Source organism: Chaetodon auriga, chromosome 12 (assembly GCF_051107435.1).
Source record: "Chaetodon auriga isolate fChaAug3 chromosome 12, fChaAug3.hap1, whole genome shotgun sequence".
In the NCBI taxonomy this organism is placed as follows: domain Eukaryota; kingdom Metazoa; phylum Chordata; class Actinopteri; order Chaetodontiformes; family Chaetodontidae; genus Chaetodon; species Chaetodon auriga.
Window position 1 is genome coordinate 21292865 of NC_135085.1, and position 23930 is coordinate 21316794.

General features: G+C 44.1%; 1 protein-coding gene across 1 annotated transcript in view; it reads right to left on the reverse strand.

Moving 5' to 3' along the window:
• Positions 1–23930, reverse strand: part of ak5 (adenylate kinase 5) — a 65358-nt gene that overhangs the window by 4476 nt on the left and 36952 nt on the right. The window contains exons 8-11 of the mRNA XM_076744429.1: positions 21552–21625; positions 12966–13011; positions 11595–11639; positions 5196–5359 (exon numbers count right to left, since the gene is read on the reverse strand). Coding sequence (XP_076600544.1) covers positions 5196–5359; positions 11595–11639; positions 12966–13011; positions 21552–21625 — 329 coding nt within the window. The remainder of the gene's footprint in view (positions 1–5195; positions 5360–11594; positions 11640–12965; positions 13012–21551; positions 21626–23930) is intronic.

Sequence of the window (23930 nt, forward strand, 5' to 3'; positions counted from 1 at the left end):
CTGGAGGGAAACAGGAAGGAAGAAGGGTGCAGTGCTTCCAGCAGTCTACGTTTTGAGATGACGTGACCTTGTCAAAAGCCAGATATGCTCTTAACTGAATATTCATGACCAATTCTGCATGGCTGCAGCTGGCAGAGATGCATCAAATCATATGTGGTGCTCACCCACAGGAAAATGAGCAATCCAATGCTTTTGGTAGTTTATCGCATTAAATATTAAAGATTCTTCACTTCAGCTCAAATGATGCCGCCGAGAGTGAATTTCTGTCTCAGTGAAGTGTGATTCCACCTCTGCACACCAAGAATCGCACAATGAGAAACATAAATCCCATCCTGTTACATGTGGTGAAGTCCTTAAGGGGGATTTCACCTCCGGAAAGACTGTGCAGCAGCAAGGCGCAAAGATTTTTTAAAATTGGTGCTACACGACCAGAGAAGACTGAGAAAACGGGCTGTGATGTTCCCTTTTTCTGAAGAGGAAGAACACCTAAAACAACCCGAAAGCACCATGTCAACGCAAACACTGCAGCGATGCCTTCGCAGGCAGCTGTGGATCCAATCCGAAGCTGCTTCTGAGCAGACGGGCCGCTGGCTGTGAGGGTGGACGGCGCAGTAATGAGCAGAAATTGTTATTGATTTTTGCTGATTCAGATTAAAATGTCCTCACCGACATATTTCCAGTCTGCTTTTAAAACTTGCTTCAGCGTTCGCGCGATGCATGGATACGACAGAGCTCTCTGTTTGCTCTGCTCACAGAAGCGGCAGAGATGGAGTACAAGATGAAGTACTTCAGGGGCGATAACTCCTGCATTAGGATTACGAATTTATTTTTTAATTCAATAATGATACTGTCATAAAAGAAACATTCGATGTCTTGTGAGATATTGTGTGAAAATCAATAACTCGGCCTCGAACTTTTCCCACAGTAAAAACTGTATTTCTTACTTTAGCAGAGATATCAGTCTAAATGTACTGTCCGCAGTGCTGGAAGAAGTACTTTTATTTACAGTAAAGTGCTCTTCCTTGTTTCCTTGTTTACCTTGTTTACTTGACCAGGAGCAAAGGTAGCATCAACCTCTGGTCTCTGGCGTCGGTGTGATTTCGTCTCACAGTAGCGTTTGTGATGTTTCCTGCAGTAAACCTGGCGAGGCACACGTCAGTAATCCCAGCGTGGGATTATTCATCCTCCGTTAAATCACCGTCTCCCCCTCCACGACTCACTCATTCACACGACATAAAAATAAGCAGTGACGGCGATGGCGAGCACATGGGACGTGACCTGGATGAGCTGTAAGAAGCTTAAACAGCTGAGCTTTGGCGTTCTCCGCCGAGATGACAGGAAGTTCAAGTAAATCTGTCCTTTAAATTGCATTCAAATCTGTTCAGTGCAGAATTTTGAAAATCTTGGCCTGACTGTCTGAAGAGTTGATGTTTTATGTTGTTTCATCTTTTGCTTCCAAACCCTCGTGTCAAAAAATGTGAAGGTTTCAGGAGCAGAAAAGAAAAAACATGTTTGTTTATAAAGAGTTGATTCATCCAAATTACAGAAAACACATTCTCAGTCACTTATAGTGGCGTCTTTCCGGGCAGACGGTGGGGCTCAAAACATGGAAAAACACATGTAGAAAATCATAATTGATATTTCCTTCCAGAAGCGGTTTCCCCATCTAAAAACTAATCCACATTGGTGACTGAACTGTTTTCATAAAGGCTGTGTGCTCGGCAGAGAGCCGGTCCACCTCACTGGACCTGGTCTGTGCCTTGTGAGGATCCTGGCAGCTGATGGGAGGCAGACTGGACACGTTCAGTGATTTTAAAAAGGGGATTTATGTATTTACTCTGTGCCACCAGATCGCACTGAATAGCTAACTTGGTTTAAACGGACTGACTGAGGAAACTCCTGATTTACAGAACGATCACATGCACACAGCTGCACGGACCTCGTTTCCTCCCGGCTGGTAAAGCACAACTCAAATCAGCCCTTCAGTCCTCTGAGGCATCAGTTTAGAGCATGTAACCCGGGGCAGACGTGTGGATTACTGCTGTGTTTTTAATCGTTCTGGACAGTGTAGATCAGGCTTCAGATGGTACACACACGCACAGTGCTTGTTCATTACTGTTTTTGAGCTTTTTAGATGTTCATAATAAGAAAAAAAAAGAATGTTTCCAGCCTTACTCTTGAAATAATCATATTTCAATATATGTTAAGATAAAATTGTTATGATCCATTTTCTGTCCATTAAGTGTCTAATTGTCACCACGTGAGCCAACAGTTGTATTTCTCAGGAAGCGGCCGGCTATTTTTAGGCTTCATGAACGTAAAGAACATCGATCAATAAATCCTCCCTGCACAGATAAAAGGCTAAAAATCCAGACACCAGTTTGTCAGACAGAGCGAGTGAACACGCCGACGCTAAATATTCTTCTTCAAATCTGCTACCTGTGGAGTCCGATCAATACATGTGACTCACTCAGGCCGAACGAGAGCGGAGCGCACACACACATACAGAGTCTACACCTTTGAACAGGTGAAGCGGGGATGCGACGGTGTGCGTGAGCGACAGGTGGGGTGTGTTTTGATGTGAAATGTCAGAGCATTAAAGGACTCCCTGACAAACACGGGTGTGTTACTGAGGATTAACAGTCACCGGCAGCAACATGCATCACTCTTCCTGATCTCCGCGGTCCTGATGATGGATGTGGACGCTGAAAATGAGGCCGGGAAGACAAGACCTTCTCACCTCTGCCTGCACAGTGCATTCAGGATGTGATTTAGGTCTCATTTGGAAAAAGCTGTGAGTATTTCAGAAATGGCATGAACCAGGCTGTAAGCACTAACCTGCGGGAGCTAGCATGGCTAACGCGCTAACAGCAGCAGTACACAACACGTTCATTGTCTTTAATCTTTGTCGCTGTCCTTGCTGTCTCTGATTTATGTCAACAAAAATCTGCAAATTCAGGGCTGTGAATAAAGATTTTGATTATTTATTCATACATCAATTATGCTCTCCATTGTCACGTTAAACAAACGGTCTATGAAATGACAGAAAGTTGTGTCAAAACAGCAGCAAATCTTCACATTTTAGCTAACTCTGTTGACTGATTGATAAACTGTCGGATGGTCTCAGTTGGAAACACTAATTTTGAGCCGGTTGGGGCACATGCATGTTTTTCGGTTTGTCTTCCAGCAGTGAGTGTGTTCAGCTCAGTAGTTTTTCAGGTTTCTTGTCCAGGTGTGAATGTTTGGCCTCTCGCTAACAGCAGAAGTCATTAGGTTTTATCCTCTTGGGACCATGAATGTCTGCAGAAAACCTCATGTGAATTTCTTAGCTGTTGAGATAATTGACTGTGGATTAAAGTGTGACGTTTGGTCTCCTGAGCCATGCTGTTAGCGTGACTGAAAATGTGTGATTATGATAATGAGTGCTGTACACAGTGGACTCACCTGCACTGTGTATGGCACTATGTGCTGAATCCCATTGCATGAATACATCAATGCACTGAACTGCTGTCCTGCTTATACATTTTTAGTGCCCCTCCACTCAAAAATATGTTTTGTCTCACTGTGCAGAATGATGTGCAGAGACACCAGAAGTCTGTTTTTCAGCCCGTTCTCGCTCCCAGTGCTCGGTCAGGAGCCCTTAGCATCACTTTTTAAGGCACTGGGTGTCCCTTTAGCATCATTTTTCAAAGTGCAGGCTCTGTAGACACCAGCCTCCACCAAAAATGCTGCTCATGTGTCCAAGCATCAGTGATAATAGTCCAATAATTTAACTCGTACAGGGTCCATTCTGCCCTACAAGTACTTTTACTTCATTCTTTAAATGCATTTTGTTGTTAATACATGTTTACTGTAATACTTACAGTACTAAAGTGAGTATTTTTACGGTTAGAAAATACAGTGAGTTTTTCTTCCACCACTGTGTCAAACATGTCTGAAGGGGGTCTTTTGGAAAGAATGACCCCCTCAGTCCTCTGGGGGTATTTTTCAGTAAACTTAGTGTCAGACTTTATGGACTCGTGTCAGTGGCTTCGACAGTGTCTGCAGGACTGAAGTCACATTTGGCCTTCAGGCTTGATGAACACGTTTACATCGTCTCAGAAAATGTGTTTTCCTCTGAGAGTACTGGGACTCGTGGATAGATTTATCAGGTTTGCACTCTGTTGGTAAATTGCTGTGGACGGCTCCAGCTCCAATATAGGCTCGGGCAGACATCTCTACTCTGTCTGGATAGATGTGCAATCTCAGTGAAAGCCATTTTGAGCACTTTTGACTGTCTAATATTTCAGCCGCAGCCCCCCTCTTCTATTTACTTCATTAAACCCTTGTCAGGAGAACATGTTATATAGTATATCAGTATTTTCTGAGCCTGAGAGCTGCAGTGCTGTATTTTTCAGTGACAGCGTTGAGGGATTTGTCTGTCTGCATTTTCTAACTTGACTTCATCTTCAGCTGTCTGTGTCTATGAAATAACAATCTGTAAGATCTTGTTTTTGTAGGTATTATTTTGTTGGCTCAGCCTGCAGCACGGCGCTCACTGCTGCCATGTTGTAGCACTGATCCTCTCAGAGATCACCTGTCAATCAAACGGTGTGGGCGGTTCTGTGACATCTTTATTTTTTTGTTGTTGTTCGTGTTCAGCCAAATTGCAGTCGCTGCTTGTGCTTAATATCCTGGTCTTGTATAAACTATACATAATATTTTCGTAGTGCTGCAGGCCTGATTCCAGCTTCCAAACTACTGGCAGAGCAGAATCACTAACACAGCGGCAAAAAGTAGCTCAGAACATTTATTTATGTTAATGCTTAAACAGTAATGCATGGCCTATAAAAATCCAATAATAGAATATCTGCAATAGTAGAAATGATATAAATCAGCATGGCAGTATTTAAGCCAGAGGCCGACTGCAGTGCTCCAAGATAAAAATTCTTTATGCCTCAGAAAGGCACTTCCCTCACAGACCACCATTATCCTCTGAGAATAAAGCCTTTGGTTCAGGCGGCAGGTTTGGGGACGGGGACACGTTGCACATGTGTAGAGGGCCACACAAACCAAAACACCTCCATTAAAATGAACTGGTGCCGTCCCAGAACTTCAGGCACTCCTGGTTCCATCCCATTAATTTCTCCCATAGCCGATGTCTGTGTCCCTGTAGCTCGTATTCTTTGCTAGCGCAGTGAACGCAGCACACTGACCTCGGGCAGCTGCTCTCCTCTCTCCAGGACGTCCCGCAGGTGACGCCCTCTGTCACTGTGCGACTGCAGCTCGGTACACAGCAGGTCGCCCAGGGTGACGCAACGCAGGCCGAACCTCTCCTCCATCCGCTCACACTGCAGAGATTTCCCCGAGGCTGGACCACCTGAGACACACACACGCATATATACACACACACACACACACACAGGTACACAAGTGAGGATCAGTCCATCCTCACAGACAAGTAATCGTTGAGACAGAATACAAAGTGAGGCGAGGATGATGAAGGAAAGTGTGTGCGTGCGCGCGTGCGTGTGTGTGTGTACATGTGTACATCACAGGTCTGATTCATTGTCAGGGGCTAAGAGGCAGCTTATCACAGATGATTATCATCTTCTCTCCTTTAACTGAATCTACCTGCCCCGACGTCTCTGTTCAACACCACAGACCACACACACACACACACACACACACACACACACACACACACACACACACACACACCAGGACAAGTGACTACCAAGCACTGCTGTATCATGTGACCCTCCCCTCACTTTCGAGGTCTAAAACTCAAACTGGTCCTCACAAAGATGGAAGTTCAAGAGCAGGCAGACGTCCTGACAGAGACTAGAATAGAGACGAAGCAAGAAGAAAAACACTGTTTTAGTAGTCAGCCACCGTTTCATAATTCACTTTTACCCGATCTCCTTTAAAATATTCAGAACTATTTCAGCGTCCTCAGCCGTCTGCCTGCTCCTCCGCTGTGCTGTGAGGTCTGTCGGTGTTTTAGCGCAGGTTAACTGTATTACATGGCCATGAAGTTGTGTGAAGCATCAGTGGGAAGAGGTGATTCGTCATGACCGGCCTTCAGCCCGGTAATAAAACTCAGGATGTGCTTCACACTCATCAGTATTCACCTCGAGTGTCGCTGCCCTCCACCAGCATTCATAAACAAACGTCCTCATCACCATTTCTTCTGAGAGCGCTGAGCGATATGAGCAGGGCTCGCTTTGCCCAGGGACGGCCATGACCGTCAGAAAAGGTCCATACGAAATCAAGGAGACGGAGCGATTATGGATTCATTCATTCAGCACATATTCACTGGCTTATATGAAAGTTTTCCTCTGCTGCTTGACTCTCTTGCAAAGAGGTAAAATAATTACCCACCAGGGCTGAAGCAAAAGCCCTGAGAAGCTTGTTAGGGAAGTAAGCCTGGTCGGGTAAAGATAATTTTCCCTCCCTGAGACCATTTAGATAATAATGTTGATTGATTGAAGCATTCTCATTTCTCAGTTTAGAGTCTCCCACCCTCCTCATGTGAATCCCAGATTTGGTCGACAAGACTTAAGTTACATATTTCATGTTTGCACTCGGCTCGCCTTCTAGTTTCTCTGCTGACGTTCAGGTAGGTGGAGGTTTAGATTTGACAGACCAAAACCGTCCCACCACGAGTGAACAGCTCAGTCACAGCGTTGTTCTCAATAAGAGCCAAAGTGACAGATGGATTGTGTAAGCTAGAGACGGAGCAGCAGACGAAGATTAAACAAGGCAGAGAGAGCAGAACAGCAGGTCATACTTCTCATGTAAGAAAGAAATCAACCTAAATAACAAATGTGCTGCAGACGCTCAGCTTCTCACCTCCACTAATTAAGATGCTTCAGCCTCTAGTCATCAGTTTTAATGGGAAAAATGCAAAAGTGTTCTCTGAAACATCAGCGAGCGAAGGCTGCGATTCTGATTCTGCTATGAAAGAGTTTCCTTTTCCTCTGTCTCCATCTACTCAGAGAAGAGAGCAGACGAAGACTTTGGAGGATGTTCTTAACTGATGCATGATGAAGTTAACTATCACTAACAGTGAGGCAGCTAACGATGATCACTATCACACATTTTTATTAAACTGAACAATTGTCAACGGTGAAATGTCAGAAAATGGAGAATCTCCGTTTCAGGCCTCTGAGCTCATGGTGTCGTCCTCAAGTTGCTAATTTTGTCTGATCAACTGTTAAAACCCCTGAAGGATTACGTTTATTACAACAATGTAATACCAAGAACTTTAATAATCATTTAATTTGCCATGAATGAACTTGGATTAATCACCTTATTCCGTTTAACATTATTTAATTATGATCTCTGGTGGGAAGAAAAGAGCATCTTTAGGGAATCCTTGTTGCCTTTAGAGTGTAACTTTGAAAATCTTCTGTATTTTTACTGTTGTTAACACGATTAAAGGATCCTACGAGTACTGCCTCAGTATGCACAGCCTGACGTATCTTCATCCCCTGTGCCATGAACACACACAGTCAGTCCCACATGTCCTGCTGCTGTAAATATGTATTTTGTATTTTATTTAAATGTATTAATCCACCACTGGAAATAGTTCCTAATAAGTTGTTTGTTTAATCCTGTTACAGTAATGTTTACTACAAAACACACATTATTTTTGTCATCCTGTCCACTGCCGCAGCGCCTCTGTTCACCCTCTGCTTGAAATGGTCCATTTTAGGGCCAATCAGCTCTCACAGACAGGAGCAGGCACCGCCCACCGTGCTGGGGGCGTGGCTGAGGGCGGAGACTGTACAGTGAAGTATAGTTTACAGTAATACTGTGTCGTTTCTGAATATGGGCAGTCAGTGTTTTGATGCGGTCACAGTATTTATATTCCAGATCTGCTTCATGACTAAAGAATACTGGAAATCTCACTTTCTACAATATAGAACTGTTAACAGTGAAACCGAGAGCCACGGACCATGTTGGCTAATCAGGAAGTGCTCAGAGAAGGACTGATTAATTGCTAATTGATTAATTGTTGGTTCTGTTTCCTTCATGGGATTTGTTGACAATAGGTGGAAAACCACCGAGTGGAAAACTGACATTGCTTCAATCCAGAACATCATTAAAAGCAGCAGCAGGTTTTTCAGAATTTGAATCCGAGTCTCATTACAAGAGTAAAAGTGGTGATTTTCTGCAGAGAGGAGGGAAGACAGAGGTGAGAGAGAGCAGAGGGATGAGAGAAGAAAGCAGCAGAGAGACTGGAGGAAAGGCTGAAAGCACAGACACCAGTGGAACCTCACATTAGCATTTCCCTCCGGCATCATTACCTCGTCTCTCTGAAGCACCGCTGCAGAACGCGGCTTCAACTTCTCCGCCAGTTATTACAGTCGGGGAGGTCTTGGATGGGTAAAAAGTCAAATCACCCAAAACTCTTCTCTCCCAGCTTTTAATTAAAGCACTTTCCAGTAAATAAATGCATGTATAACATTATTTTTCCTGAACAGATTTAGCAGACATATTCATTTTAATATAAGACTCATTCATTTAGAGGGCGTTTAATTTAATCACTGGTTATAATTCTACCTCTGTGTGTGATTCAGCAAGTGTTTGACATAAACAAGGAGACAGGCTGCAATAAATCATGAATTAAAATGCCTCTAAAAGAATTTTGAACTGACGGCAAAAGATACTCATGACCTGATTTAAGACAACGACGCAGCAGCTCCAAGCGGTAGCTTAAGTCTTAATTCAAGGACTTTTTTTCGACAGATTTTCAGAGCATAAGGTCGGCGACCTGACACCATCAGTCCTGAGGTGCTATGAACGCCTCGTGTATAATGCTATTTTCTTTCTCGCCTCCCGTTTCTGCCTCACTCCTTGAAGACGCCTCTCATCAGCATTTCAGAGGGCAGGTAGATGGGCGGCAAGTGACTCGCAGCCCTTCTTCAGCAGATAAAAGTGTGAGTCTGACAGATTAGCAGCCTCAGCAGCAGGGGAGCGACAGCAGGAGGAGGCGGGGGCCGACGAGGGGACATTAACTTTTTATTCAGAAGTGAGGAGTCCTCGGTCTGTGTCAGGGAGTCTTCAGACAGTGTTGTCAAAGTCAGCACCATGTCTGACGTGAAAGGAAACGTGTCCTGTGAGGCGACGCAGACGTGATCATACAGGCAGGATGCACCTCCATGATTACACGAACTGCTTGCTCCATCAGATAATGACTCAGGAATTAAGAGCTCCGTCACTTTTGGTACTCGCCACGTCAGACTGCGACAGTTTTACTCGCGCTACATTATTTAGTCCTTGCGGTTGTTCCTTGTTGCGAAGCATTTTGTATCTTGGGGTTTGAAAGTGCTCTTGAAAATTTGAAAATGCAGGAAATAAAGCAAAGCTGAGAGGCTCGTATCAACATTATAACACGCAAACTGTGCGATAGGGAAGATGCTTTGCTTTAAGCAGCTGTGAACATCTCGCCCACAGACACCGTTTTGTGGTTTTCCTACGTTATCTTGTCCAGTTTTCCTCGAGTTGTGCAGTAGCTGTGCTGTTTCAAAGAAGGTCAACTGATTACTCTTTTAACAAGGGGGTGGTCTACGGTGGCTCTTTGTGATCCTTGCAGTGAATTTGGGCGTAAAGTTTCAAGGATTTATTCCCTTTTTGGACTGCCAGCTTCAAAGTTAGGGACATTTTATTTAATGCCACTTTAATGCTTTAGTTCGGTCTTGCCGCTCTCATCAGAAGACCGAAAACGGCTAAAAGAGGAGTGAATATCGGACTTGGATTCAGCAGATTGACAAAGACGTAAAGAAGAAGAAGGTCGGTGTTGCTGCTGAACGTGTAAACACACTGATTATATGGGAGATGTTGTGCTTACAGCTGCCCTCAAGTGGCCAAAAAGTTGTACATTTCAACTGGATTCTACCTGATTTCTAAAGTACTTTTAATACTTTTTGATTACACTGTAATACGTCTGCACTTTCAAAGAATGACCTGTCATGGAGTACTTATACATGGTGGTACTGGTGTACTTCATCTGCCGCGGTGCAGTCTGTATTTTTCCTCTGTTGTCTGCAGCTGCTGAGAGGAAGCCGCTGGCCTGTTTCTCCAGTATTCAAACCGTTAACACAGCTCAGTGGGGCTTTGTCGTGTTGGTTTTAACGCTAATACACAAACCTTATGGGTGTGAAACGGCGTACTGATTCACTAATCTTTAGAAGGCTGCATTGTTCATATTTTTCCATGGCAGTGAAGTAAACCATGCTTAATGGAGACTCTGTGTGTCTCATTAACCTTTATCTCTCCGTCCCGTCTTCAATTAGCAGATTGAGCCACGCTGTCTCGCAGCATACTAACTGAACACACACGGCACGCTGCCTCCAGAGGCTGCGAGTAAGTCCAGTGCATTTACTCATCTGCTGCCCCTGAGCACAATTAGACGCACCGAGGTCTGTATTTCAAATGACTTTCGCTTCACCACATTTCAGAGAGAAATCATTTGTGCATGTATTTGTACACTTCTGTAGTAGAGAAAGTGGGTAAAAGATAGATACCACTACATGTATCTGATAGCTGATAGGTGTCTTAGTACTGCAATTAACAAATATTTTCATTATCGAGTCATCATTATTAGAAAAGCTGTAAATCGTAATTATAAGTACACAAATTATAAGATGAGATAAAATATTAAAACTACTGATTATGTCCAGAAAACCAAAGATATTCAATCTATAATGACATAAAACAGAGAAAATGTGCAAATCATCACATTTAATACACTTAAAGCAGTGAATGTTTGACATTTTATGCTTGACAAGTGGCCAAAACGGTGAATCAAAACTGCCTTCATTTCCGATTAATCACTGCTTACTGTAAATGTCAGCTTTTGAGGAGTTCTGATAAACAGCTTGTTTGAGCTTAGTGTAATCCCTCAAGTGATCTGAGAACAGGAAAACAAGCCCAAACTATGCAAATCACTTAAAGGTGCAAAGCTGCTGCAGTATTACATGGAAAAGCAACACCTCCACGATGACTCAGTAAACCGACAGGCTTCCAAAACGACATATGATTGTTCCCAAAATGCGACATACGGTGAGGCCGTGGAAGAGTCCCAGCAACAGGCACACCAGACTTTTGTCATCATGTGGTTAAAGCTGCACAACAGTTGCAGTTTGCTTACGTTTAGGCACCGAATCCACGTGGTTAGATTAGGAAACGATCATACAGCGCTTATTAAAACAATTTGAAATTGAGTACAGTTTTCACTAGAAAACATGTCGGTTAGTGTTTGTAGCAGTGATGACGGGAACTGAGACTCAGCTAAAATACTGTACTTCTGTAAGGGAAGTTTTAAATTAAGTTTCCTTCTGTTGTCTGAAATGAGTGAGACCCTCTGTGAACAGACATCTGCTGTTTTCGCCTCCCAGCGACGATCCTGAACGCAGCTTTTTCACCAGAGCTGCAGTCTGAGTTTAGTTCGCTTGAAACATGCAAGAAAAATGTCAGGGCAGCTGCTTTTCTGTCTCTCTCTGCTATTTTGTGTGTGTGTGTGTGTGTGTGTGCGTGTGTGTGTGTGCGCTCTCAACTCTTTCTAATGAGGTGGGTTTCAGCAGCACTCCACAGCATGTACGTACCCATCATGAAGATGACCTTTGGTTTCCTCTGTTCTGTACAATAATCTGTCAAAGGAGAGAAAATCAAAGTTTAACATGTGGTGCAGATCAACACACACACACACACACACACACACACACACACACACACACACACACACTGGAATAAGTCTGATTCCTCTCTTTGTAACAGCCCAGCTCTTAATATCATCGACGTAGTCCAACTCCTGCTCCGGAGTCTTGCTCTGCTCTTTCATTGAAATGAGACTGAGGTGAAACAGCACACAGCAGGGCTGTGGATGCTCCGTGTGCTGCACGGTGGCTAAACTGTTGGATGAACGGTCTGTAAAGTGAATTCCTGGATATTAAATGTTCATCTACAGTTTTCTGCGGTGGTCCCAGTCATCATTGTTCTTAGTGTGCACTGAAGCAGCATGTCGAATGATGTGGTTAAGCTACATTTGAGTCAAAAAAGTGTACAAATACAGTTGCAAGAACACAGTTTTGCCATCATATCAAAATATTCATTTAAAAGAGAACTTATTCAATAACAGTTACAGCTTTTCTGATGTCTGCAGACTTCCTGCACCACTGTCATTCAGCAACCATAACCTGAACTCAATCAATGAAAGAAATTCAGATGTGGACTGGCAGGTGTCAATCAAACTCCATCATCAGTGACTGCACAGTGACCCAGCATCAGAGGAGCGTTTTCACTGAATATAAAATGTGTTTCATGTTGTAAACGTGGCTCCTGTAAGTCTGACAGCCGGCACGTTGAATAAACGGGTCTGTTTTCCTTTAATCAGGCGGGCGTCTTCCTCCTCCTCCTCCTCCTCCTCTCTGTCCTCTGCCTGCGGCAAGGTGATGTTAGCGTAGCGACAGCTAGCTGACGAGATAAACATCAGGTCTAACTGGCAACAGTGAATCAACAGATGAGGCCTCCTCCACCTCCATTACACAATCAATACTGTTGATGCAGAGCAACGCTGACGAAAACACACACACACACACACACACGCGCACACACACACGCACACACACACACACACACACACACACACAGAGACACACACACACACAGACACACAGGGCAGCAGGGAGAAGTTCATTCAGGTATTTGGTGAATAACAGTTACATGACGTGTGGCATTTACTGAGATGGAACATTTGGTCTGTGATGAAATGCTGAATGGAGTCAGCTGCTGCTGCTGCTGCTCCCTGAAAACAGGCAGAGAAACACGTAGCTGCTAATAAAAGCTGTGCTGATAAGGTGTGTGTGTGTGTATGTGTGTGTGTTATAGAGGAAGGGCAGGGGGTGTGATCGTGTGTGTGCTCGTCTTTTCACTGTTTACACACAATCAATGACACAGAAATCACTTCACGGACTCACTTTCTGTGGCTCCTTCAGCATAGCCGGTGTCTTCCTCCTCTTCAACCTTGACAGACAGAGATTCAGATGAACATGAACATTCATCTTCTTTCACAGTTTGATGAATCATCTCTGTGCTTTGAACAAGAACACAGATGCTACATGGCCAAAAGTATGTGGACACTACAGCTGAAACAGTCCATTCACAGACAGATACGTTAATCCTCAGCTATTTTGATCATTTTCCCATAACGTGACAAACTTTCCTCATTTCCTTTTCTAAATCGAGAGGATTCCTGGTTTTCTTTGGGCTTTCAGATGCTATGACGGTCTGATATTTCGTTATTAGCTGGTAGCTGCACCTCTGTGCATGCAGCTCTGTGCTGTATGCAGTTGTTGAACATCTGGACCTGCAGCAGAGCTGAGACGCTGTGGCTTCTTAACGTGGCAGCTCTCAGTGCATCTGCTAACTCATCAGAGTGACTCAGGATAGACCTGACAGTCTCTGCACTTCTGCGTCTTTCCGACAACTCCTTTCTTCTGTTGACTCCCTCCATCACATTGTTAACAAACCACAGATTATGAGCCGTGTTTCCTCCACTCTTCTCTCTTTTTCCCCTTGTTCTTATTCTTGTTAAATTGTCTGACTTGCATTAAAACTAATCTAAGAACAAAACCAGCCCAAAACAGGAAGCTGTTGCTCAAACTGTTGCCACAAAGATGCAAACACACTATTGTGTTTAATAGAATTTAATTGTATAGAATTAAGACCAGTAGCACGAGGTGTCCATATACTTATGGCCATGTAATGTGACAGAGACACTGTTTAAAGAATAGAGTTCACAGTGAATAAAAAACACCCATTGGGGAGTCTCAGTGACCAGGACGGAGGACAAAAGATGGAAGAGTGTTTGAGAAGGCGAATGAGACGAGTGCTGAGTAAACCCTCAGTCTCCCTGCAGCAAGCACATGGTCTGAGCCTGAAGGAGGCCTCAAACTCTCAGCAGCCTCGTTCACTGAATCATCGTTAGACTTACAAACACATGTCACAGTCAAAGCGGGGCACAGAAATTGGCCAAGAGACATTTTCCACTTGGTTTCATCTGTTCCAAGAGGAAATCTGACTCATTTGATTTAAGCGCGCTGAGCGTCGACTGTTTCAGATACATGAGACCGTTTTCTAAAGAACTGCTCCCAGCTGTCATAGCTGCAGGTTTCCATCGTCATCCTCCTCATCCTCCCAGCCATCAGCATCAGTCTAGCACAAAAACCTGCTAACGGCTCCAGTGTTAGCAGTATCTTTTTATTTTTTATTCTGTGTCCTTTTTATCGTCTTTCTGATCTTTTCATGTCTCTTCTGTTCTCTTCTTTGCTGGCGGTAACAATTATCTTTAATATTAATGTTTATGGAACTTTAAACCAGAGGCACATCCAGACTTTTTGACCGCGGTGGTCCAGGTGGGGCACTGACTTATACAGGGGTGTGTGCTCAGACGCACGCACGCACGCACACACACACACACACACACACACACACACACGTCATAACATTAAGTTGCCACTCCTCATAACTGTTTTCATCATTAATGTTACACAGTTTCTCATATTCCTGTTTAAAGTCTTATTCAAAGCTACATATAAAAGAAAACCACACATTCAAAAATACTGGTCAGACAGTTGGTCTGAGCTTAGGTCCCGCCTCTCACTGGGCAGACAGCCAATCACACTTTAGGCTAATGAGGCGGCACTTGGGCTGGCCAATCGAAATTCCCTGTGAACACCCAGACTTCAAACATAATTCAGTGTTGAACGGCCAACTCCCAAAACGCAGACGATCCACGTATTTCAGTCTAAGATAAAAATCTAACTGTAAGAAAAATCAACAGCTCCATTGAGAGAATGTCAAGAGGACAACGACAAATAAATGTGACAATTTGACACGATTAATTTGACGGGTTAATCTATTTGAGGACATAAATGACCAAATAAAGGGAAGAAGATAATTATATTAAATGCATGATTTAATAGTACATAAAGGCCTGATTCTCATGTGATTTGGGACAATTGGAGAGAACAGTTGATCAAATAACTCCCAGATGTCTAATGGACTGTGGCTGAGTGCTGTCTCGTTTCTATTCAAGTCATGATGAATTAAAAAATTGAATGGATCATTTAAAAGGGACACAGAAACTGATCAGACATGCGAGCACCGAGCTGCGAGCAGAGAGGCAGCGTGAAGAGGACGAAGAGTCTCAAAGACTCTAAACCTTGGATGCTGTTGTCTTTTTCAGTACAAACGTGGATATTATCCAACACAACCTTCAACCATACGATGTTTGTTGGCAGTAGAAACTGTTCATTTCCAAAAATCTGACGGGGAGCATCAGACGGTAATCTCTTGGCTCGACTAGCCAGGTCTGTCGGGCATGCAGCTATCAGAATACTTCATGTGCTTCATCACCTCCATGTTTCCTTTCACTTCCCACCAAAAAGCAACTGAATGTGCGAAAACTGAGCATCCGGCTTCACATTTGAGAGAAAAACATCAAATATGCACATAAATGCAGCGTGAGATGACTGTCTGCCCGCTTACCGTGGATAGAAATATGTATTATCGTTCTCATTCTCACTCTGCCCACGAAATGTAACTGCATTGTATGGAAGTATAAACATCGTCGCATCAGGTGCAAAAGCACAAAAACAGTATTAAGAAAAAAAGGCGTCTGCTCGCTGAATAGATACTCGTGGAACGACTACGACTACGATGTTTTGGCTTTACATCTTCCTCAGGTGTAATCAGCGTGTGTCCACAGAAAGATGGATTCCGCCCAGATGTGAGTGTCAGGTTTGTGTCTGTCAGCGTTTTCTATCACATCTGGTGTTTCTCTATTAATATTTCTGTTGCATTCGTGTGTGTGTGGCATTTTCCTGCTGTAGACGCTGAAGGTTGAGCTCATCTTAACTCCTTTACACACTGTTGGCTAGTTCAATCTACAGCAATGCGTCGTCTTCTAGAAGATCATCACATGTTTGAGGCATCGCTGTCCTGTGAGAACCACGTGTCTCTGAAAAGTCAGCTTTTATGACAAAGACAGCCTGTTTTCAGCTTTGTGACGATGCGTTTTCCAGCTGATCCGAGAGGCTTTTTAGAGAGTTTATGGAGCTTAAGAAGGAGAATTTTCTCAACTCATCCTTCAGTTTATATGAAACATTCAAATCTAGAAACTAAAGCTGTCAGACAAATGTACTGAAGTAAAAAGGTGCAGTATTTGCCTCTGGGATGAAGTGCATTACATGGAAATACTGAAGTACCTGGACTCTCAGTGTCAGATGAGAAACAGCACCTATCTGTCGTTTTATGGGTCTTGTTTGATTTGGAGGACTTGCTGTGCAGTCAAACACTTGAATCATAAGGAGAAAGATCTTCTAAATGTAGTGTTTTAATGCATTTAAGAAAGCTGTCTTATGATTATCAGAATATACCAGATAATAATAAGTCATCAATGAAACAGCTCGACAAGATTATGAAAAAAAAGGTTCAGTTCTTGAGAAAATGTAGCACACAGGACGTTTATTCACTGAGTTTTCTACGAAGATTTCCACCCCCACAGCAGGTGCAGTTCTCACTGCAGAAGTGATGCTATGTGAAATACAAATCGCTATCCTCGTTCTCAAACTGTGCCCGAGCCATGTAATGAGCTTATTTCTGTATTTTCCGAAGCAATTTGCAGTGTGGAGACAGCTGACTGTCAATAAACAGCAGAAAGCAGCTCGGCATCATCTGCAGACAGATGACTGAAGAAAGAAATGACCTCCCTTGGCATTTCCATCTATTACCGGCTGCTGACCCGACGCTGGGCTCAAACTGGCCTCTGATGGTTGTGATTTAGACACGTGGCTGATGGCAGAGCGGGTCGGTGCGAAGCGGAGCTGCAGTTACATACAGCAGAGACCCGGGATGAAGTGAAGCGGAGCTGTGTTCGTGTCAAATAAATGCCGTGAGTGTGGGGGAGTGCCGGGCGCCGACGACGAGCCAGCTCGGCATGTGGCTCCACCAACTGGTCTGATGACTCAGAGAGAGGGAGAAACACACGGCCGGCACGCACTGCTCACACGTGATGGAGACGAGATATGCAGATAAACAGACGCAAACGCTCGATTTCTAAATTCCTGAGAAGCTGATGCTGTATGTTGGCATGTGATTCACACAGTGACACATGTGACAAACACACACCTGAAGTCTGAGTCCACGTTAGCGGCTCTGCTCATTAACTGTTGAACGGATGCTGGCGAGACGGTGTTTCCTCTGTCTCATCAAACAGTTGAGCCTGGACTGAAGTGGTGGACCAACCAAGCGACAGACTGACAGGCCGTCCCAAAATCCAATCCTGTCATGCAGTCCGGCTCATTGGAATTCAACATCGTCCGCTGTCGTCTGACACAACCAGAGAGACAGCTGCTGAAGCTCCTTGGCAGCAGGACTTTTACCAAGTACGGTATTTGAGTACAAGTTTGATGCAGTAGTTCTTTTTTATGCTACTTTATACTTCTGCTGTGGTATTAGTACTTATTGAATACTTCCTCAAGCAGTGACTTTAACCATAATAACGACAGGCCAAACCCTGAGGGAAGGCTGCACAGTCCAGTTCCTCTGCATCAAACTGGGAGAGTCATCTCTATATGAAGCTTTGTGACGCTTAAACAGGTTTCCACAAAGTGGAGGCTGGCTGACAAATCTCTTTTGTGTCATGGTTCATATTTCTGGATTGCTAAACCTTTGTAAAGCACTGGTGAGACTTTGGGGTAGTTTCTAATGTGTACGTGAAAATAATGCCCTAAATATGGTTCTAATGGGAGGGTGGGGGTGTTGTGGTTCCTCCACAGGGAAGCATAAGTGACACATATCTTAAGTTACTTACGGGATTTTAGTCATTAGCTTTGGAGGTTGTAACGTGTAACGCAGCAGCAGCTCTGATCATAATTCCTTCACAGTGAGTCACCTGCGTGATCCAATCAAACAGGCTGTTCCTGCGGCCCTCAACTCATTATTTCCAAACCTCAGGACCACATTATTAAACTGTCACGTCTGTCAGAATGAATCTGGAGATGCTCTGGGGGGGCTGAAGAATGCTCATCATCATCATCATCATCATCATCATCATCATCATCATCTTGTAACGGAAAGCAGCTGCATGATGTCCTGCCCGCATATTTCTGATGGAAATATGTTTGCGCTAATTGTCTGTGTGGCTCTCATTTAGAATAACAATTAGTGAAGTAATTGCTATTTTGTAGGTTGTTCTGTATCTTCATTGAAAACAGTGACAGAAGCTGCTGGTAAACGTCATCATTGTTGCTCTGAAACGTTCACAGCCATCGGGAATAAATCAGCGGCGGTGAAAAGTGGGAAATAATTGGAGGAAAATGTCCATGAGATTTGACACCAGAGCCCCAAAAATAGCCTCTGCGCCCTTCTGTCCCCCTCCTCCGCCACCTTCTGTGGATCAGCACGCTAACAAAATCCGTCTCCGTCTCATATCTGAGGCCACAAATCAGCGATGACAAGGCTGCACGCCGTCCTCGTTCAGCTTCACAAAAAGCAGCTTCTGCGCTCGCCACAGGACGTGCTGCACAGGGACGTCCCTGTCTTCAACGAGCCGTTTTTTTTTTTTTATGTTTGCGCCCTCCTCGTCCTTGAGCCGCTCTGAGGCTCCTGGATTACCACCGTACTGTATTGATAGACCGAGATTTATTCTGCCTCTGAATGCGTCTGAATCATGACGAGACGGCGACATTGGTCAATAATGATCAACCAGCCTTGAAGATCACTTTTAACTGGGATGACTAAGAGTGTTTTAGTAGGAAATTGCAGCCGGCCGTGAAGCCCAGGAGACAGGCGGCAGGATGTTGGCTGTCAGGTAACACTGTGTTCTTGTGTTGTGAAGAGAGCTGGTGAGGAGTCAGCACTGTGACAGACTCTGTGGACAGCAGACCACACACATCAATACAGGCTGAAGGCCAAGAGCCGCAGACTTTTGACAGGGCTGCACAGTTAATGCAAGTATCATCCAAATCATCATACGGCCAAGAGCAATATCCAATCACAGGAGGGCTTTCGGTAAAGGTAAAACGCAACATACCGTTACGCAGCAACACATGGTCTATTATGGATGTTTAAGATGCTCAAGTTCATTTTTCTGGACGGTTGAAGGACCTTTTATAACAGGAGCTGATCTGAAGTTCCACACATGAAGGCTTCACATCATATGTTCCTTAAAGCAGGAACATATCCGGACTGAATGTACAACAGTGATGGAAAGTAGCTAAATACATTTACTAATGCATGTAGGTGTATAACTTTGACGTTTATACTACTTTATTCTTCTACTCGGTAACATTTCAGAAGCAAATATTGTATGTTTTACTTCACTGCATTCATTTAACTTTGATTCTTACATATAAAACATACCAACTTGTGACATTCGGTGTTTTCAGTGATGTTGCTGATGAGACCTGCTCAGGTCCACGTCCTCATAAGAATGATAAAGTGGTAAATTGTCCCCAAAGAAAACCAGCTGCTGGGTATTTTTACACATGGATTTGTTACTTTAACGTACTACAAGGAGTTCTGAAGTGGTAATGAAACAGTCTGACTTCAGCACTGACACCTCGATGTGACCTACGGAAACAAACGAGCTAGAAGATTGGCGATTTCTGTGCAGTTATTCGTAACGCCTGACACCAGGTCTGATTCCTCGGAAACTCAGACAAAAACATTTACAGCTCGCAGACTGGGAGAGCCCATGTTTACACGATCCAAGGCGAAGTCTCACAGTGAGCCGTGTGTTAGCCAGTTGAAGGGAGGCAGGAGGAGATTTTCTCCTTTAAGAAACTTTTTGATGTTGTATTTTGTGGTTATGGCTGATAGTGGGTCAGGATCAGCAAAGAGAAAAAGAAAAGAATTGATAGAAGAACAAAAAAAGCTTAATGGGACACTGATGGAGCACAGGTGAAAACACAGCGGTTCAGGTTTTGCTCCCCTCTTTCTCTGTTTCCTGTCTCGAGTGAGCTTTCACTGTCATATAAAAGCAAAAGCCAGAAATAAATCATCTTAAAAATCACAACAGTGTAAGTGTGAGTCAGCATGCACAACAGCAGGACCCTGAAAGTGAGGCAGCTACACACAATTCAGCCCTCATTAATTTCACTAATTACACCTGTGCTTTACCTACTGTGACATGTAATTATCCTGATCACCTCCACTCAGGGAACAACATCGAATTTTAAATAGAAGAGGAAAAAGTACCCAACATTGGTCGAGATATCTAAATCTGTAATCAGGAGGATAAAAAGTGGAACTGGTCCCTCCGTGTAAAAGCAACAGGGACGGAGTGATTCAGTGAGATTTGACTCATTAAGACCAGCTTTGAACATAAAACGTCTCCACTGAAAGACAACAGGGGACATGTGGCGGCCCGCTGAGTCGCCGCTTTCCTCTAATAGAATCGTATTTTAGCTGGAGCGACCCCAGGATTCAAAGTATTTATATATATTATTAAGTAGAAGCAGAGAGAGAGAGCATACTCTTTAATTACTCGTTATCGTGTAAACGGTAGTAAACAGTTATCACAAGCGGCTCCCACGTGTGAATCCAGCACGCTGTGTGAACGCGGAAAGATGTGCAGGCCTGACAATTAACAGCTACGAACGAACCTCCACGAGGAGGCAGCGAGAAAACAAAGGAAAAAAAACCCTCAGTTAGAAAAACTCAGTGGGAGAGAGAGCAGAGCATTTTGTTTCCAGACACTCGGAGGAGGATGGGAAATGAGACAGAGGGTCAGGGTCATGCTTCACTGCAGCGCCAGGACCGTGTGGAGGAACGATGCTCGTCTGCACCCTCGCCAAGTCTTACACAACAGCGCGCTGCGGCTCGGGACATGTGCTTCGCTGAATCACACGGCCTTTCAAATGAGTCGCCGTTTTTGAAAAGACAATTTGCAGTTTGCCATTTAATAAAAGTGAAAAGCAGAGAGAGAGAGAAGAAGAAGAAGAAGAAGGTTTTTTTGTTTGTGATTGGTGGTGATTCAAAAAATGTGATTCTGTAACAGGATAACGGCGTCGCTGTGAAAGGACAATAAGATTGTTATTCGGTTAGCGCACGGGATGGTACTCAAACCAGGTTGTAAGGAAGATGATTGAGGTGAAAGGGCAGCGTTTGGATGTTTGGCATTTAGCTCGTTCCCTTATCTTAAATGCATTACACTGAGGGAGTTTATGGCGTCACTGTCTTTTGTAAAGGCTGCTGAGGACTGAGCTGCTGCTGTTCGGATCAAACCTTCCTCATGTAACGACATTATCGCTAGAATTTGCCCAGAATGTGTTCATCCCAGCACACACAGACCAAAATGATCATTTAATGGTCGGACTTGTTCAGATACACTTTGATCAGATCTGTTCTTTTCTGCATGTCTGCAATTTCATTTCAGAAAACGTGTATTTGCATATCTGCCTGCAGTGTTTTCTCCCTCGGAATAAGGAAAAAACATGGATGCCAAAATGTCAGATCACCATTCAGGTTCAATAAGTAGAAATGAATTGTAATCCTACCTCATCGTACTTGCACGCAGCATCTGCCAGGCTGCTGGTTTCACCCAGTAGGCTGAGATCCAGCTCACTGGGACCTGAAGACAGAAAAACCGAACAATCAGCAGACTGTGGACGGGAGCCAGAGATCCTCTCAGCTCGCTTCAAATGACTCCTTTTACAGGAAGCGGCAGGAGAAGTTTAGCTGTGCAAAGAAAGATGTTTAGACGCTTATCTTAGTGACGTTTTTAGAATAAATGTGCTCTATATTTTATAAATCTCACTCACGCAGCATTCGTCTTACAGCAGTTCAGTTGCCGCCTTCACGAGTGTCACATTTCATCAGTCTCCATTTATTTTTCTCTAATCTAACACTTTAACATTCAAGTTCTTATCATTACATTGAGTTTGTCTTACCAGCAGTCCAAACTCCAAAGATATTTATATTATATTATATTGTATTGCTAACTCTTGCAGGTGCCAGTTCACTGGAAGGAAGAAGAAAAAGTTGCACCTATGATTCGTGCAGGTATCATGGGGCAAATTCTCATATTTAAGAGGCCGGAAAGAGAGAATCTTCCGGACTGTTGATTGATAAATACTGAATTTATGGTTAAATGTTATGTTATTTTGACATCAAAACTGAGAAAGTCCTTTCTTGGATTGTGCAGACTGTTAAAAAACACAATGTTATATCATTAATGTATGTACACAAAAGATATGCCTGCACAGATCTGCTGTCATTCAGTCTCGTGTGTGCCACTACAGTATGTAACGCCACAAAAAACGTCCAGATCTGAACATGCAGCTGCACGTCTGCACTTGATGTTCAGTCTGAGCGACACGATATAAAGAGGAAAACCAAATGTTCACAAATTGAGGTTAATTTTGGCTCCACGCGCACTTGAACGTGAAGTGAACCTGAACTGTTGTCAGAAAGCTGCTGAGGGTGATGCTGTGATGAATCCCAGCACATAGCATCTTCATCCCCCTCCTCGCTGGAAATGGGTCGTGAGTAACGCTTCCCCTCGGCAGGTTTCATTTCCTGCGTGCCACAGCCTCCTGAACAGAGAACTGGGTAAGACTCCGCGAGGCTGCAGCTTCAGACGACTCGGGGGAGACGCAGCTGTGAGTTTCTCACATGCTTTATGTTAAAAAGCTTCACAACGCACCAGATTTACAGAGAATAATCGGCCGACCGTAGAAAGTGCCCAGCGTCCTCTCTGCAGTTCACGACGTCAGCAACATGTCGGGGTGCGTCTCGCCTTTGGACAGTGAGGGCTGAGCTGTGACGGCGTGGTGCTGCCGAGGCCTGTGATGTCAGGCGGCTGAGTCCACAGTCGTCAGCAGCACTTCACGTCCGTCCACGTGTGACGCTGCCATAATCGTCCTCTCCTCTCCCCCCCCCCCAGAGAAAATATGGCACTAGATGCAGCAGATGGACGAAGAGGCAACTTCTCTTAGAGTTTGTCTGAACTACCGCCAGTCTATTTCTGGTTCCCTTATACTTTTCCATATGAACCAGATCGGAGAGGATTGAAGGCTCGAGCTACAGAAGCAGCAAAAGCGAGTTTGGGTGAGACAGACACGTAAAGCTGAGAGATGTGAGAGTAGACAGAGGTGACGTGTTAAGAGTTATTGCTTTGGACAGGACAGATTTCCTGTTTCGGTCCTTGTGGCAGCGAAGCTATTAGAGAATTCAGAGTGCAGAAATACAGCTTTAAGTGGTCCTTTGGAACTGCACTCCACTCTGGGTTCTCTCTCTCTGTTCCTGGGTGGAACACCTATTGTGAAGCTCCATTATACAGAAAACATACGCAGAAGGACATCTTGACAAATGCACAGATGTCATGCTGCTCTTAAACGCATCTCAGACGCAACTGCTGTATGTAAGTGGAAGCTCAGTCGGTCGATCGTGCCCTAAATGAGGAACAGAGCCGTTTTCTATAAGAGTAACATTATCTTAAGAACAATATAATGAGATTTTACTACATAATCATTTGGTGGAAAATAGCAAACGTTAAGAGGCTGCTCCGTCTTTCTGCTGGCGTTGAGCGAGCTCGTCTCTGTTGCTTAATGTGAGCATGAAGCTTTCTCATTTTTCCAAAGGTCTGTTTTTGAGGTTCTGCAGGCTCTGTGCAGCTGAGGAGGTGTAAGCTCACCAGCACCTGTTTGTTCTTCATTGTCTTGTCATGAAGCAGACCGCTCTCCAGCGTGAAGAGAGGAGCTGCACGAGTGTCAGGCGGCCGTCAAGTAGCATGATGCAGTTTTGGTGTCAAGGGTCACTGGGAATGTGTGAAGTACAGATTCTAAAGAGAAGCTTTTTTATGGACGATTACAGGTCCGATTTCACGATGCCACATCTGAGCTGTCCGCCAAGAGCTCTCACTGTAACACCACTGG